Genomic DNA, 13,350 nt, shown 5'->3' with positions numbered 1-13,350 from the left:
AGAAAGAGCGCACCGGATAAAGAAATTCCCTGAGACCTAGGAATGTGAGACTTTACCTGGGATGGAGAACAGTGTCCCTTTCTCCTCTGTGAATGCTGGCATTGCATACTGATACATGCAGTGTACTAATCCTGATGATGTGTGCCATCATCACCTGCTATGGGATGAGTTCCAGTCAAGAGGGCACCTTCAAGTCAGAGGTTTTATTTAAAATAAAACAAACTTACCCTCTTTTTAATCAGTGAAGTGGAAAACAATATTTGTTATCATATTTTGTTCACACATTCACACACACCAAGGTGTAGATGTGGAGCTCAGATGATGTGTGGGAGGTGTTCCTCTCCTTCCACTGTGTGGTACTGGAGGTCAAATTGAGGCCAGCAGGCTTGGTAGTAAGCACCTTCTCTGCTGTACCACTGACCCATCATGTAAGGCTCCAAAGCCTAACTTTTTTTTGTGATACAGAGCCTAAAAGATCAAGTTACTGACTTCTGAGAAACTGTAAGTTGCAAATTATCAGCCAAGTCTCAGTTATTCACTAAGAAGATAATTTTCTGCTTTTTGTATCATATTGATCCTTCTAAGTTAATGATTTAATGATATATTTTTCTGTTTTACTAAAATCACAAACAAAATTCTACATAAATGCCAAAAACAATCCTTGCTAGTTGGGAATAAAAAAATCTATACAGATCATCAGAACAATAATGCCTACTGCATTTAATTGTGCAACTCTGAAAGAAAAACACATAAAAGGATTCCAGACAATTCCAACACAAAACATCTCTCCAGTATAGCCAATATCTCAGATAAATACCATGTACGGTAATGGAGGAATAAAGTCATGATAATTAGCATGCCGGTGCTCCAATTAGAACTTAAAACAGAAAAAGCTCTGTAAGTGGAGCACAGGACTTGTCTAATTTCAAGTTCAAAGAATTACAAATCAGTCCTCATTTTCCATCTCATTTAGATTCCTTTTATAGCCTAAGCCACGGAAGACACAATTATTGCCTAGAAGAGCCACACATGGCTAAGGTTTCTTAGCCGCTAGAATTGAATGAATCAAAGAATGTACATTCAACTGACTACCAGGACTAGACACAGAGCAAGAAGCGGCCAACAAGAGAAAGCTACAGCAGCAACCCAGTCTCTCCATCAATAAGTTCACCAGAATGAGATCTACACAGCCAGGGAACATGTGGACCCACAGACTACTAGGAAGAGTGTCTGTCTGATAGTTTCCCACAATAATAGATGTAAATGTAGAACACATCTTCTTAAACCACATGAGTAAAAGAGATCTTTTATCTATCCGGGCTGCTAGGGAGAAGTAGGTAAAACACGACCCAAATGGATTTAGATACTGCAGTCTCAGGCAATGCCTTCTGAACAAGTGGCTTGAATTTTCTTTCCACACTCACTGTCTTGGTGCTCATTACCATTAAGATGCTCCACAGAGACTTAAGGACAATTTAGCCATTCCAAAAACAACTTTTGTTATTTAAAGTTCATAAGGTTCACAAGGCTTTTAGATCCAGTGCTTTACATACATGACACCAATGCTTCTAACAATAATTTTTTAAAGCTTTGTTTTCTGTTAATACAGAAAAGTAGAGATCTGAATGGTCGTGTGACTTATCCAAGTCACTTAAAACATACCAGAACATAACATATACGTGTCTACTTCCAAGTCTATATTCCTCACTCAGTGCCATTTACTCTCTTTTGATGGCCAGGCCTCGGTCAGACTTGCCAGCACAGATTCCTCTACTCCCTATCTCAGGAACAGTATTGTGGCCCATCAGCTACTAGAGGCAGATCCTGAGAACTACCTCAATTTCATTTTCAGCCTTTACTGCATGTCCACCAACCACTCTCTCCCGAAATGTCTTAATTCCTGACTTTGGTTTCTCTCTTCTCCTATTGTCATTACCAGGATAGATTATGACAACCAAACCTGGGTATCTTCTAATCTAGTGGATTCTCAGAAGTCATATTTGTATTGAATCCTTTGGAAGCATCCTTTTATACCCTATCTGTTTGGAAGAATATAGTCAAATGACTAATTAGATAAGTGGCAAACTATCTAGATTTTTTTTTTAGATTATTTTTCCTCAAGAGCTTGGTGAGATGGAGGTCTTTGTGAACAATAATACAACAGTTTGGCTACTAAAATGGTGATAGTGTAAAATGATGGAAAATGATTTGGATTCTCACAGCTTTCATATTCATGGTACCTGTCCATGAAAACATGATGTTAATACCTTAGAACTAATTGAGTCAACTCATAATGGCTTTTATCTGTTCTTTTTTACTTAAATATTTAAGCTGCAAGATGTATACAGTCCAAATGTCCACCAGTAGACAGATGAATGGACAAAATATGGTATATTCATACAATGGTGTTTTAGTCAATGTTGAAATGAAATACATACTACGACATAAACCTTAAAGATGTTGCTAAATAAAATAAGCCCATGCAAGAGGAAAAATATTGCATTACTGTACTTGCATAATACCTAAGAGTAGCTACATCAATACAGGTAGAAGGTAAAAATGCTAAGGGATGATTGAGTTATAGTCACAGAATATGAGTTTTGGAAGATGAATTCTGAAAATGGAAATGGTGGTTATGGTTGTATAACAGTATGAATTTACAGAATACACTGCATTGCAGGGTTAAAAATAGTTAAGAGAGAAGCAGTAACTTTTATGTATATATATGCAGAATTAGTAAATAAAATCTGGTGTTCCTTGTACCAAAAGCACATTCACTAGGCTGTTCAACCCATTCTCCACTGTAAAGTATCAATGTTCCTCCTAAAATGTGAACCTTGTCATTTTACTCTTCATCCAACCTTCTCTCCCACCATCATTAAGCCAATTCTTTCACATCACATTTAAGGAAGGCATTCCAAGCTATTATTCCAACTCACTTTTACCCCTTAATACATGTCACTGCTACTATACATTAAAGCTTTGTGTATAGTTAAACTTGTTGTCTTCAGCAACTAGGATTCTCCCACAAGCTCTCTTAGGTAATTCACAGAATGGAAAACCAGGCATGCAGCTCTTACTCTTAGCCAAAAATAACACTAGTGTATATACATTTCTGGTAACATGAAAAATCAGATGTCCAGAAAAGTTGTATCTTGGTACAACCTATATAAAAACCTTGGGATATGTTAATACCATTTAAAAATGCATAACCAAACTATTAAGAGGTAAGGAAATTCTACTAAGGCTAGAAAGAAGGAAGGGCTACAAATCTATAGGGGGATATCTAAGTACTAACAACTAATATCTTTCTCATGGCCAGTACTGACTTCTGATGGGTACAAGCCTAGATTTTAGTGAACAGTGAACACACACAAAGCCTGGGGCAAAACATTGTGCAAAGAAGAAAACAAATCTTTTCTTGAGAAACACATCCTGAAACCAAACCACAGAAATCAACAACAAAATGTTCCATAAAACATGAATCTATAATTTTAAATTACTAAACAAAAAGTAAAAAAGTGCCAGAGCAAAAAATTGTCAGCTTCAAGATCAAAAACTCAGGTGACAGCAGATGCTGGTGAGGATGTGGAGAAAGAGGAACACTCCTCCATTGTTGGTGGGATTGCAGACTGGTAAAACCATTCTGGAAATCAGTCTGGAGGTTCCTCAGAAAATTGGACATTGAACTGCCTGAGGATCCAGCCATACCTCTCTTGGGCATATACCCAAAAGATGCCTCAACATATAAAAGAGACACGTGCTCCACTATGTTCATCGCAGCCTTATTTATAATAGCCAGAAACTGGAAAGAACCCAGATGCCCTTCAACAGAGGAATGGATACAGAAAATGTGGTACATCTACATAATGGAATATTACTCAGCTATCAAAAACAACGACTTTATGAAATTCGTAGGCAAATGGTTGGAACTGGAAAACATCATCCTGAGTGAGCTAACCCAATCACAGAAAGACATACATGGTATGCACTCATTGATAAGTGGCTATTAGCCCAAATGCTTGAATTACCCTAGATCCCTAGAACAAAGGAAACTCAAGACGGATGATCAAAATGTGAATGCTTCACTCCTTCTTTAAATGAGGAAAAAGAATACCCTTGGCAGGGAAGGGAGAGGCAAAGATTAAAACAGAGACTGAAGGAACACCCATTCAGAGCCTGCCCCACATGTGGCCCATACATATACAGCCACCCAATTAGACAAGATGGATGAAGCAAAGAAGTGCAGACTGACAGGAGCCGGATGTAGATCGCTCCTGAGAGACACAGCCAGAATACAGCAAATACAGAGGCGAATGCCAGCAGCAAACCACTGAACTGAGAATAGGTCCCCCGTTGAAGGAATCAGAGAAAGAACTGGAAGAGCTTGAAGGGGCTCGAGACCCCATATGTACAACAATGTCAAGCAACCAGAGCTTCCAGGGACTAAGCCACTACCTAAAGACTATACATGGACTGACCCTGGACTCTGACCCCATAGGTAGCAATGAATATCCTAGTAAGAGCACCAGTGGAAGGGGAAGCCCTGGGTCCTGCTAAGACTGAACCCCCAGTGAACTAGACTATGGGGGAGAGGGCGGCAATGGGGGGAGGGTTGGGAGGGGAACACCCATAAGGAAGGGGAGGGGGAGGGGGATGTTTGCCCGGAAACCGGGAAAGGGAATAACACTCGAAATGTATATAAGAAATACTCAAGTTAATAAAAAAAAAAAATTGTCAGCTTCTTTGTCCGATGCTGAAAAACATAGCATCGGACAAAGAAGGACTGTGGGTTATCACAAACAGTATATAAATATCTACCTTAGATCTGAAATGCATTAAGAGTTAAACCTAGGACCAAGGAATGAGGTGTGATCAGAATCTCAGAATAGAATGATTATATATCATAATAATGGTTATATATGACAAGCTTATAGTCAATATTGTATTAAATGAGGAAAACTCAAAAAGAATTTCCACAAAAAAAATTTAGGAACAATACAAGGGTATCTACTTTGTTCACTGTCAGTATTCTCAATATAGTAAGAATTAGCTAGGGCGGGGCTGGGGATTTAGCTTAGTGGTAGAGCGCTTACCTAGGAAGCACAAGGCCCTGGGTTCGGTCCCCAGCTCCGAAAAAAAAGAACCAAAAAAAAAAAAAAAAGAATTAGCTAGGGCAATAAGACAAAAGAAAAAATAAGAAAGTTACAAATAGGAAAGGAAGAAGAAAATCCATCCATACTTGCTCCTGTTATGCCTCTCTAAGAGATCCTAAAAACTCAACCGGGAAACTCTTGGAACTATAAACAAATCCAGTAAAGGCCAAGACACAAAATCAACATACAAAAATTATAGCATTCCTCTTTAACAATGACAAGCATACTAAGAACAAAACCAGAAAAAACAACACCATCCATAAGAGCAAAGCAAAGCAACAACCGATCTTGGAATAAGCCTCACTAATGATGTGGAGGATCTCTCTAATGAAAACTTGAAAACACTCAAGAGTGAAATCGAGGACAGAAGTGTGAATGAAAATTCCTGAAAAGAAGCTGTGTCTGGCTTTAACAAAAACTCCTGGAAGGAGTTTGTGTCTGCAGAGACTGATGAACTTACTTAAGTATTGTGAGAGATTAGAATTTTGTAGATTTAGAGACTAATTACTTCTCTTGAGCTAGTTTTAACCTTCTGGACCAGTCAGCCCAACTCTGAATGTGACTAACACCTCGGGATAATAAATACAAACCTTTTAGAATCTATTAACTTAGCAGAACACTAGCTTCCACCCACCTAAGAGCTAAAAATGCCACCAGACATTGTCTTAGGCTTATAAAAAAGCTCCCCGATCTTTTTGTAGCCACCAATGTATTCTAAAGTTGCCTTAAAGTTGGTTTATGTAAAGTTGATTTATGTCATTATTCTGTAAAACTATAAAAACTTTGTGAAACTGCTTCTATGGTGGAACCTCTAATTGGAGGTAGCCTACATATGTGTTCCTGGGCCATGATCACCGATATTGACTTGAGAATAATATCTGTCTTGTTCTCCTTAACATGAGAACTGTGGTTTTTACATCCACAGGTGAACTTCCCAGGTTCATAGACTAGAGGAATTGATATTGTGAAAATGGTTATCCACCCCAAAAGCAATTTATAAATTCTATGTAATATGTGGGGAAATTCCAGCAACATTCTTCCCAGAAGTGGAAAAATAACCTTAAAATCCTATGGAAGCACAAATGACCCTGTATAGCCAAAGCAATCCTGAACAAAAAGAATACTACCAGAAGTCTCTCCACAACTGATTCCAAGTTACATCACAGAACCATGGTAATGAAAAAAGCACGGCATTTACACAGAAAGACACACATACATCAATGGAATAGCAGAAAAATGCAACTACGGCCATCTGAGTTGTAGCAAATATGTCAAAAACATACACTAGAGAAAAGCTAGCATCTTTACCAAATGGTGGCAGGGAATCTGTGTATGAGGAAGAATGAAACTCGATCTGTACTTCCTACACAGCACAAAAAGTCAATGCTAAACAGGTCAAGGGCCTCAATACAATACCTGATACTATGAAAGCACTAAAGAAAAAAGTAGGGAGTTCAATTCAATATAGTAGAGACCTTCTGAATAGAATTTCTATCACGAAGGAGATAAGACTAATAAGCAACAAATGGGACTCTGGAGGAAAGAAATGTTTTGTATAGTAAAGGAAACTGTCCAGTGAATGAAGAGCCAGCTACAAAGTGGGAGAAATCTTTGCTAGTTATATTATCCAACATAGAATTAGTATTTAGAATATACGAATAATTCACAAAAGCAACCCAAATCAAACGGGGGCTGTAGAACTGAATAGAGCATTTCCAAAAGAATTAATACAAGTGGCTAATAAATATTTTAAAGGTGTTCAACATTATTAGGGAAAATGGAAATTAGAACTATCTTGAGATACCATCTCACTCCAGTCAAAACGGTTGCCATCAAGAAAACACTTGAGAGGATGCCAAGAAAGGTAAACATTTATCTACTGATGATTGGAATATAAATTACTAAGTCACTATTAAGTGTCTTCGATAATTTTATGTCAATTTGACACAAAGCTAGAGTCATCTAAGAAGACAGGATCATAATTGAAAAAAATGCCTCTATAAGATTGGGCTGTAAACAAGCCCACAGAATATTTTTTTAATAAATACTTGATGTGGGAGGGCCCAGCCCATTGTGAGTAGGGCACCCCTGGTCTGGTGGGCCTGGGTTCTGTAAGAAGGGGTTGAGTGTGCCAATAAGCAAGACTCCTCTATGGCTTCTGCATCAGCTCCCACTTCCAGAAGCATGGTTTGAGTTTTTGCCGTGGCTTCCCTCTGTGGACTATGACTCAGGATATATAAGCCAAACAAACCTTTTCTGTACAAGTTGGTTTTGGTCAGGATGTTTTGTGATAGCAGCAGAAAAATAAATAAGAAGGAGGTCTCTTAGAAAGCTGAAAGAAAACTACCACATGATTTAGCAATACCATTCCTGGGTTTACATTTAAAGTACTCTATATCCTATTACAGAGATATTCCAGTATCCATGTCATTGCTGCTTATTGACAATAGTGAGAAAATGGAATCGTCCTGAATGCCCAGCAACTGAGGAACAAATAATGAAGATGTTTACATATACATAATCAAGTTTTATTCAGCTGAACAGGAAAAAACAAGATTATGAAATTTACCAGAAAATTAAAGGAACTGGAAAATAGTTTCATACTTAATGAGGTAATTCAGGCCAAGAAAGACAAACATGATGTGTTCTCTCACATATGGATCCTAGCTTTAAGATTTTAGACTTGTGTGCTTACTTGTTGGTGTCCTTAGAGGTCAGGAAGCTACAAAAGGCCAAAGATGGATATAGAGGAATTTTAAGGATCAGAAGGGATAGTAGAACATGTGTGCTATAAAAGTAGTTTGTTGGGGGAGAATATTAGGGATAAAAGGCTTAAGTGGAGATGGGAACAGGAGGTTGGGGTAAAGCAGGTGGGCTAACCAAGACTAAGGCTGTATGTAGAGGCCTCAAGGAAACTACTACTTTGTAAGCTAACTGAAATGTATAACTGGGTTTAAAAGGAGTTTAAATGGAGGTACCCTACAAGGGTGAAGAATGCTTCCCCTAAAGGCATGAGTTACTAAACAAGAATCTCAGGGCTGGAAAGATGTGATATACCTCCCTAGGAGTTATTGAGAAGGGTGCCCCAGAGGCACCCTAACAACACAATTTACTACCATGCTCTTAGTTGTCCACCATGAGTAGAAGGTAAGCACCTATGGCTGAAGACAGGGTACCATTTGCTTGCAGCACACAGAGAATGTAAACTGGAACTCAACTGGTAACTTACAGGGTGCTATGCACCAGGGTAGAAAAAGCAGTGGTGTAGCCTGAATGCTTCAATACCGACTTTCCAGCACCCAAAGGAAATGCAGTCCACAACTAATGAAATTCTTTAAACTTGTTTTATTAACAACAGAATTAAGACGAACATATTAAATGCTACATAAACACTAGGAAGAGCTAACAATCATTTAAATAGGGTAGATCGGATTTCACTCTTAAACTGACATATAAAAATCTCAAACCAGATCTTTGCATTTTATTACTTAAGGCAACAACAACAGGAACTACATTGGAACTCCAATTAGGACCCTGAATTTGAAGGCTTATAAACCCGTGGCTTTAGAAAAATCCAGACACTGTTCCACATAATTATGAGACTCAATTAAAATTATGTTCTAAGTTCTGCAACCTCTTTTGAAGGTATTTTTATGTGCATTCATTTTGAAATTTCCCAGTACCAATCCCTTGCTGGTGAAATCACTAAAAAGCAACAGCTACCAGCTTCCAGTCACTCTATGAACCAGGAACACATCCGACAATTTTCTTCAAATCTTGGAATACACTTGGAATACATCTTTCAGTCAGCCGGCTCAAAGTACTTCGGGGAACTAGATAATAATATTACAACCCAAAATTAGAGTTAGCTAGGGCCTTACAAACAGTCAACCCCTCATCTGCATAAAGAGAAAATGTGACGCCAGTGGAGGAGCACTAGCTTAGGTCCAACAGCTGGTGTGATGCCTGTCTCCTCGAATCCTGCCCAGTGGTCCTCCTCTACCGCAGCCCCAATGCACGCTCGCCCGCAGTAGGTAAGGAAATGGACACCTCCGTACCGCCAAGGCTAGCAAAGGTCCAAGGTAAAGAAAGGAGCAGCACCTCTTGCTGCCTGTGGGTGAAGTAGGCAGGTACATTACACGAAGTGCTACAGAAATGGACCTGTCTCCTAGCAACAACCTCCTGAGGGAGGGGATAAAGACTGATGATGATTCCCTTCAGGTAGAACTCGCTTAAAAATAAAAACCCAAACTCCAGGTTAGACACACACCCGCTCCACCCATGCACAAGCTGGCAACTGTCACCACCGGTACCGTGGCATTCCGGGACTAGAAGCCTGACTCCGCCCCCTACCCCGACCGTTCAGCCCTCCGGAGGAGTGGGGCTGGAAGATCCAGACGCCTCCCGCAAGAAAACTACCTGAGAGTCCGTCCGCCGCTGCCCGTAGCTTGCCGCTCGCCCGGTCCTTCAGCCTACTTCCGGGGTCAAGTCAACGTTTGGCCGCTTCAGATCCCCGGTCCCAGGCCTCCGCCCCTCTAAGTCCCGCCTCCACTGACCACTGCGTTTCGGCCACAGCAACTTCCGGAACGCCGCGCGTCACTAGGCAGTAGACCAGTACTTCCGGAAGCATTGAGCTCCGCTATCCGCGTGCGCGAGAACTAGCTGCTCCTGTGGATTTGATTGGTGGATCTGAGGCGCATGTTTCCTCTGATTGGTGTTCGGGAAATCTGCCGGGTTGGCGAAGCCTGCTGGGTGTCAATCATAGTCCGCTTTCCTGCGGGTTGTGAGTTTTGGCGGCAGAATCATGGTGGACATAATGGAACTCCCCAAAGCGCGCGTCAACGCCAGCATGTTATCACAGTATATCGACCGACCCGTGTGCTTCGTGGGGAAGCTGGAAAAGGTGCGTGCGGGTTCGAGCGACACGACGGGATCCGCAGCCATTAGGGAATGGCTGCGGGGTAGGGAGCGGAGGTTGGGAGCAGGTAACCTTTAAGCAGCATTGCCTTCCAGCTTGCTTTAGTTTTCACAAGAAGAGCTTTTCCACGGCTAAGCCATTGCCTCTCCATTTCGGTGCCGCTTCTTTTATTTCTCAAAAACTGTTTCGAAAGATCTTTTAGTTCCGAGCGCTCCGCGCCCCCTCTCTGTATTTACCAGAAAGGTATTTACAAACTTGGCTCCTCTGTTGTCCTAGTTTTTGGTTTAGCCAGACTTAGCTGATGAATCTTCTTGTTTCCCTGTCTTTTGCAACCCTCTCTACTTACGGGCCTGGTTTTTCTGCTTTGCAGTCTTTTCTCTAGGAAACATTTCTTGGTAGCCCCTCCCATAGACTATAGATACCTTGTATCTAGTTCAGTCTTAAGACTGCAGCCTGGTCCTTCCTATAGGTAAGAAATAAGCCCAAAGTCCCAGAAATTGAGAACGCCGAGGGAAAGAAAATCATTTATAAGACCTTATTTGCTAGGTCATTTCATTCACACATTTCCTAAGTGAAAGGAATGTCTAACTTCACAGGTAGGCTGACTGAGCTAACTGAAATGCCCAAGAGTCACATCAAGTGGCAGAGCTCAATTTCAAGGGAAGTCATCTTCAGATCTGGCAACCAGTTCTTTTAGATCGTCTTTCTTAATTTTAAGAGAAGGTATTCTGTGAGATCTACTAAATAATTAATGTTTTCAGAATTCCATTAGGTAGTGATTGCCCCCTTTAATTTTAGTGTACAGTGGCCAAATTTACAAATAAAAGAAGCGACACAGAACACTAAGAAAATATTCATTGTATACTAGAAATTCAGAATTGACCGGGCTTCTAGTCATCAAATCAAGTAACAAAATTAAAGCTTGAACCAAATAAACTGTCCAAAAACCTATCACTATATGTTCAACGGAATAAAACTTCAATGACTCTTTTGAATATCTCATTTCTGTAGATTCTGTTTTCTAAATCTACGGCTTTTTGTCTTGGTTTCCTTTTTTAGATTCATCCCACTGGAAAAATGTTTATTCTTTCAGATGGAGAAGGAAAGAATGGAACCATTGAATTGATGGAGCCAGTATGTTTAAAGTGATATACTCTCATATTTAATTTGGGGGGGGGGGTTCTTGTTATTTCTGATTTAGGTGATGAAAATGTGAAGGCTGCACTTGTATGATTTTAAAAGTCAAATTCATGCTCTCATATTTTGTCTTATTTCCATTTCTAACCTTCAGTGATTCTTAGGGCACCAACATTTCGGAAAGTATCCCTTAAGTATTGATTGGATAACAATTTTTACTCCTTTAAAAAATAATCCAAAAGATACATATGAAAATCTTTTTTCCAAACTACTTCTTTCTTCTATAATCACAAGCCTGGTTTTAGCTATATGTGTGTGTGTGTGTATACATACATATGTGTATGTATATATATTTGTTTTTATATATTATATATACATATTTGTTCTTTGAAAAACCTATTCCTTTGTACATATTTTTAAATTTTTAAAAATTTCATGTTCAATGTGCTTAAAACATCTTTGTGATCTTTTATGAAGACAAATCCATATATCATTTGGTTACTCTATATAGAACATGCATTGTAAAATTTATATATAGTTCTTCTCGTGACTTTTTAAATGGATATGTGTTGATAGGAAACCTGAACATCCTCAGTGTCTTTAAATGACTTTGCCTTCAACTTAAATGTGTAACTGTATCTCCAGAACTTAAGGCAGTACTAAAGATACCATCCTCATCCCATCTTTCTCTGTTATATGTGCCAACGTCTTTGACAAGCTATATTTCCATTTTTATGTTGGTTAAATGTAAAGTGTCTTTTTGCAATGAAATATTAGTGAACTATGAATGAATCTGAAAAACGAGGAAAAAGTAGAACAACTTTCCGAGGTCATTATCAACTGAAAGGTTAATCCCTAATTGGCATTTCGTTCAACGTTTAGCTGGATGAAGAAATCTCTGGAATCGTAGAAGTAGTCGGGAAGGTGACAGCCAAGGCAACCATACTATGTGCATCTTATATCCTGTTTAAGGAAGATTGTAATCGCTTTGGTAAGTAAAGCATCTTACTATTTAGCAGTTGTGTATAAATAGGAGAGAACTTTTATTTAATGTTTTTGGTTTTAAATCTCAGCCCTGGTACAGTTTCAAATTCTATAAAATGAGAAGAGACCTTGTAAATTAGTCATTTCTCACATATGTAAAGAAAACAGTAAATACCACTAGTTATAGAATAAAAAGGGCTTAAACTACGATAAAGTTAATATTTTAATATATGAATTGGAGGCTAGAACAGTCTAGTAACACTGAAGTAATGACCCCAGCAGAAAATGACAATATAATGGTTTATCATCTCCCCATTCTTTGGTAGTACCACAGTTAAATAAATATGGATTGTGAAAATAAGTCGACTTCTGAAAAGGAGAGAAATTCATAGAAATACTTCAGGTAACAGTTGATACTGCAGATTCCATTGTAGATTAAGTGTTTGCTTAAATGTTTCTTTCAGATCTTGAACTTTACAATGAAGCTGTGAAAATTATCAATGAGTTTCCTCAGTTTTTTCCTTTAGGGCTTACACAACATGAATGAGCTTCTTGAATTTCTTAAGATTGCCAGTAAGCTACATTGAAAGTTATTAAAGAAGACTCCTTCAGTTTAAGGGAGAGACTCCTATAATTTCTAATATTTAATTTGCTTTTTTATATATATTTTTTGTAAATCTACTATGACAGTTTACATCTAAGTCTTTTTATAAATTTTTTAAAATCGATACTTCAATATATGGTCTGAATAAAAAGAAAATTAAAATATGCTGTTGGTCAATTGTTTTTATTTTCAGTCTCAAACTTGGAGTTTTGTAACTATAAGGTTTGGTCTTTCATCTACCAAAGGGAAGCCTGGGTCAGCTGTGCTACAGATTTTCTTATCATCTACCATGCTGATTATTCCTTATTAGGTTATTTAGAAAGTACTTTTGGTGACTGAAAAGAACAGGCATATATCTAATTTTTCAAGTTTCTTCATTTTGGATTTTAAAATGTGATATATACCAGTGACAAACGGTTGATATATGATCATTGGGTTGGCAGAATCTTTGACTTTTTGTTCATGCCTTTAAACTTGTCATTATTCTTAGTATGGAATTCTCATCTACCATTTTTCGGTCCTGAATATTGGATTGTCTCTCACAGCTCAAA

The 13,350-nt window shown here is 38.7% G+C and overlaps 2 protein-coding genes across 5 annotated transcripts in view; one reads left to right on the top strand and one right to left on the bottom strand.

Moving 5' to 3' along the window:
• The window catches only part of Umad1 (UMAP1-MVP12 associated (UMA) domain containing 1), a 194,613-nt gene extending 184,826 nt beyond the window's left edge, over positions 1–9,787 (bottom strand). For 3 of the 4 annotated variants that reach the window (XR_015685813.1, XR_015685814.1, XM_087659207.1), the window contains exon 1: positions 9,576–9,636. The gene's annotated coding sequence lies outside the window, so the exon portion shown is untranslated. 4 annotated transcript variants of the gene reach the window in all.
• Positions 9,788–9,929: 142 nt separating this feature from the next.
• Rpa3 (replication protein A3) lies at positions 9,930–12,962 on the top strand. The gene is given in 4 exon segments (NM_001106584.1): positions 9,930–10,059; positions 11,134–11,208; positions 12,094–12,202; positions 12,660–12,962. Coding segments are annotated over 4 exon segments (366 nt in total). The 5' UTR covers positions 9,930–9,960; the 3' UTR covers positions 12,743–12,962.
• The last annotated feature ends 388 nt before the right edge of the window (positions 12,963–13,350 follow it).

Source organism: Rattus norvegicus, chromosome 4 (assembly GCF_021556685.1).
Source record: "Rattus norvegicus strain SHRSP/BbbUtx chromosome 4, alternate assembly SHRSP_T2T, whole genome shotgun sequence".
NCBI lineage: Eukaryota > Metazoa > Chordata > Mammalia > Rodentia > Muridae > Rattus > Rattus norvegicus.
This window is presented reverse-complemented; position numbering and strand designations above follow the sequence as displayed.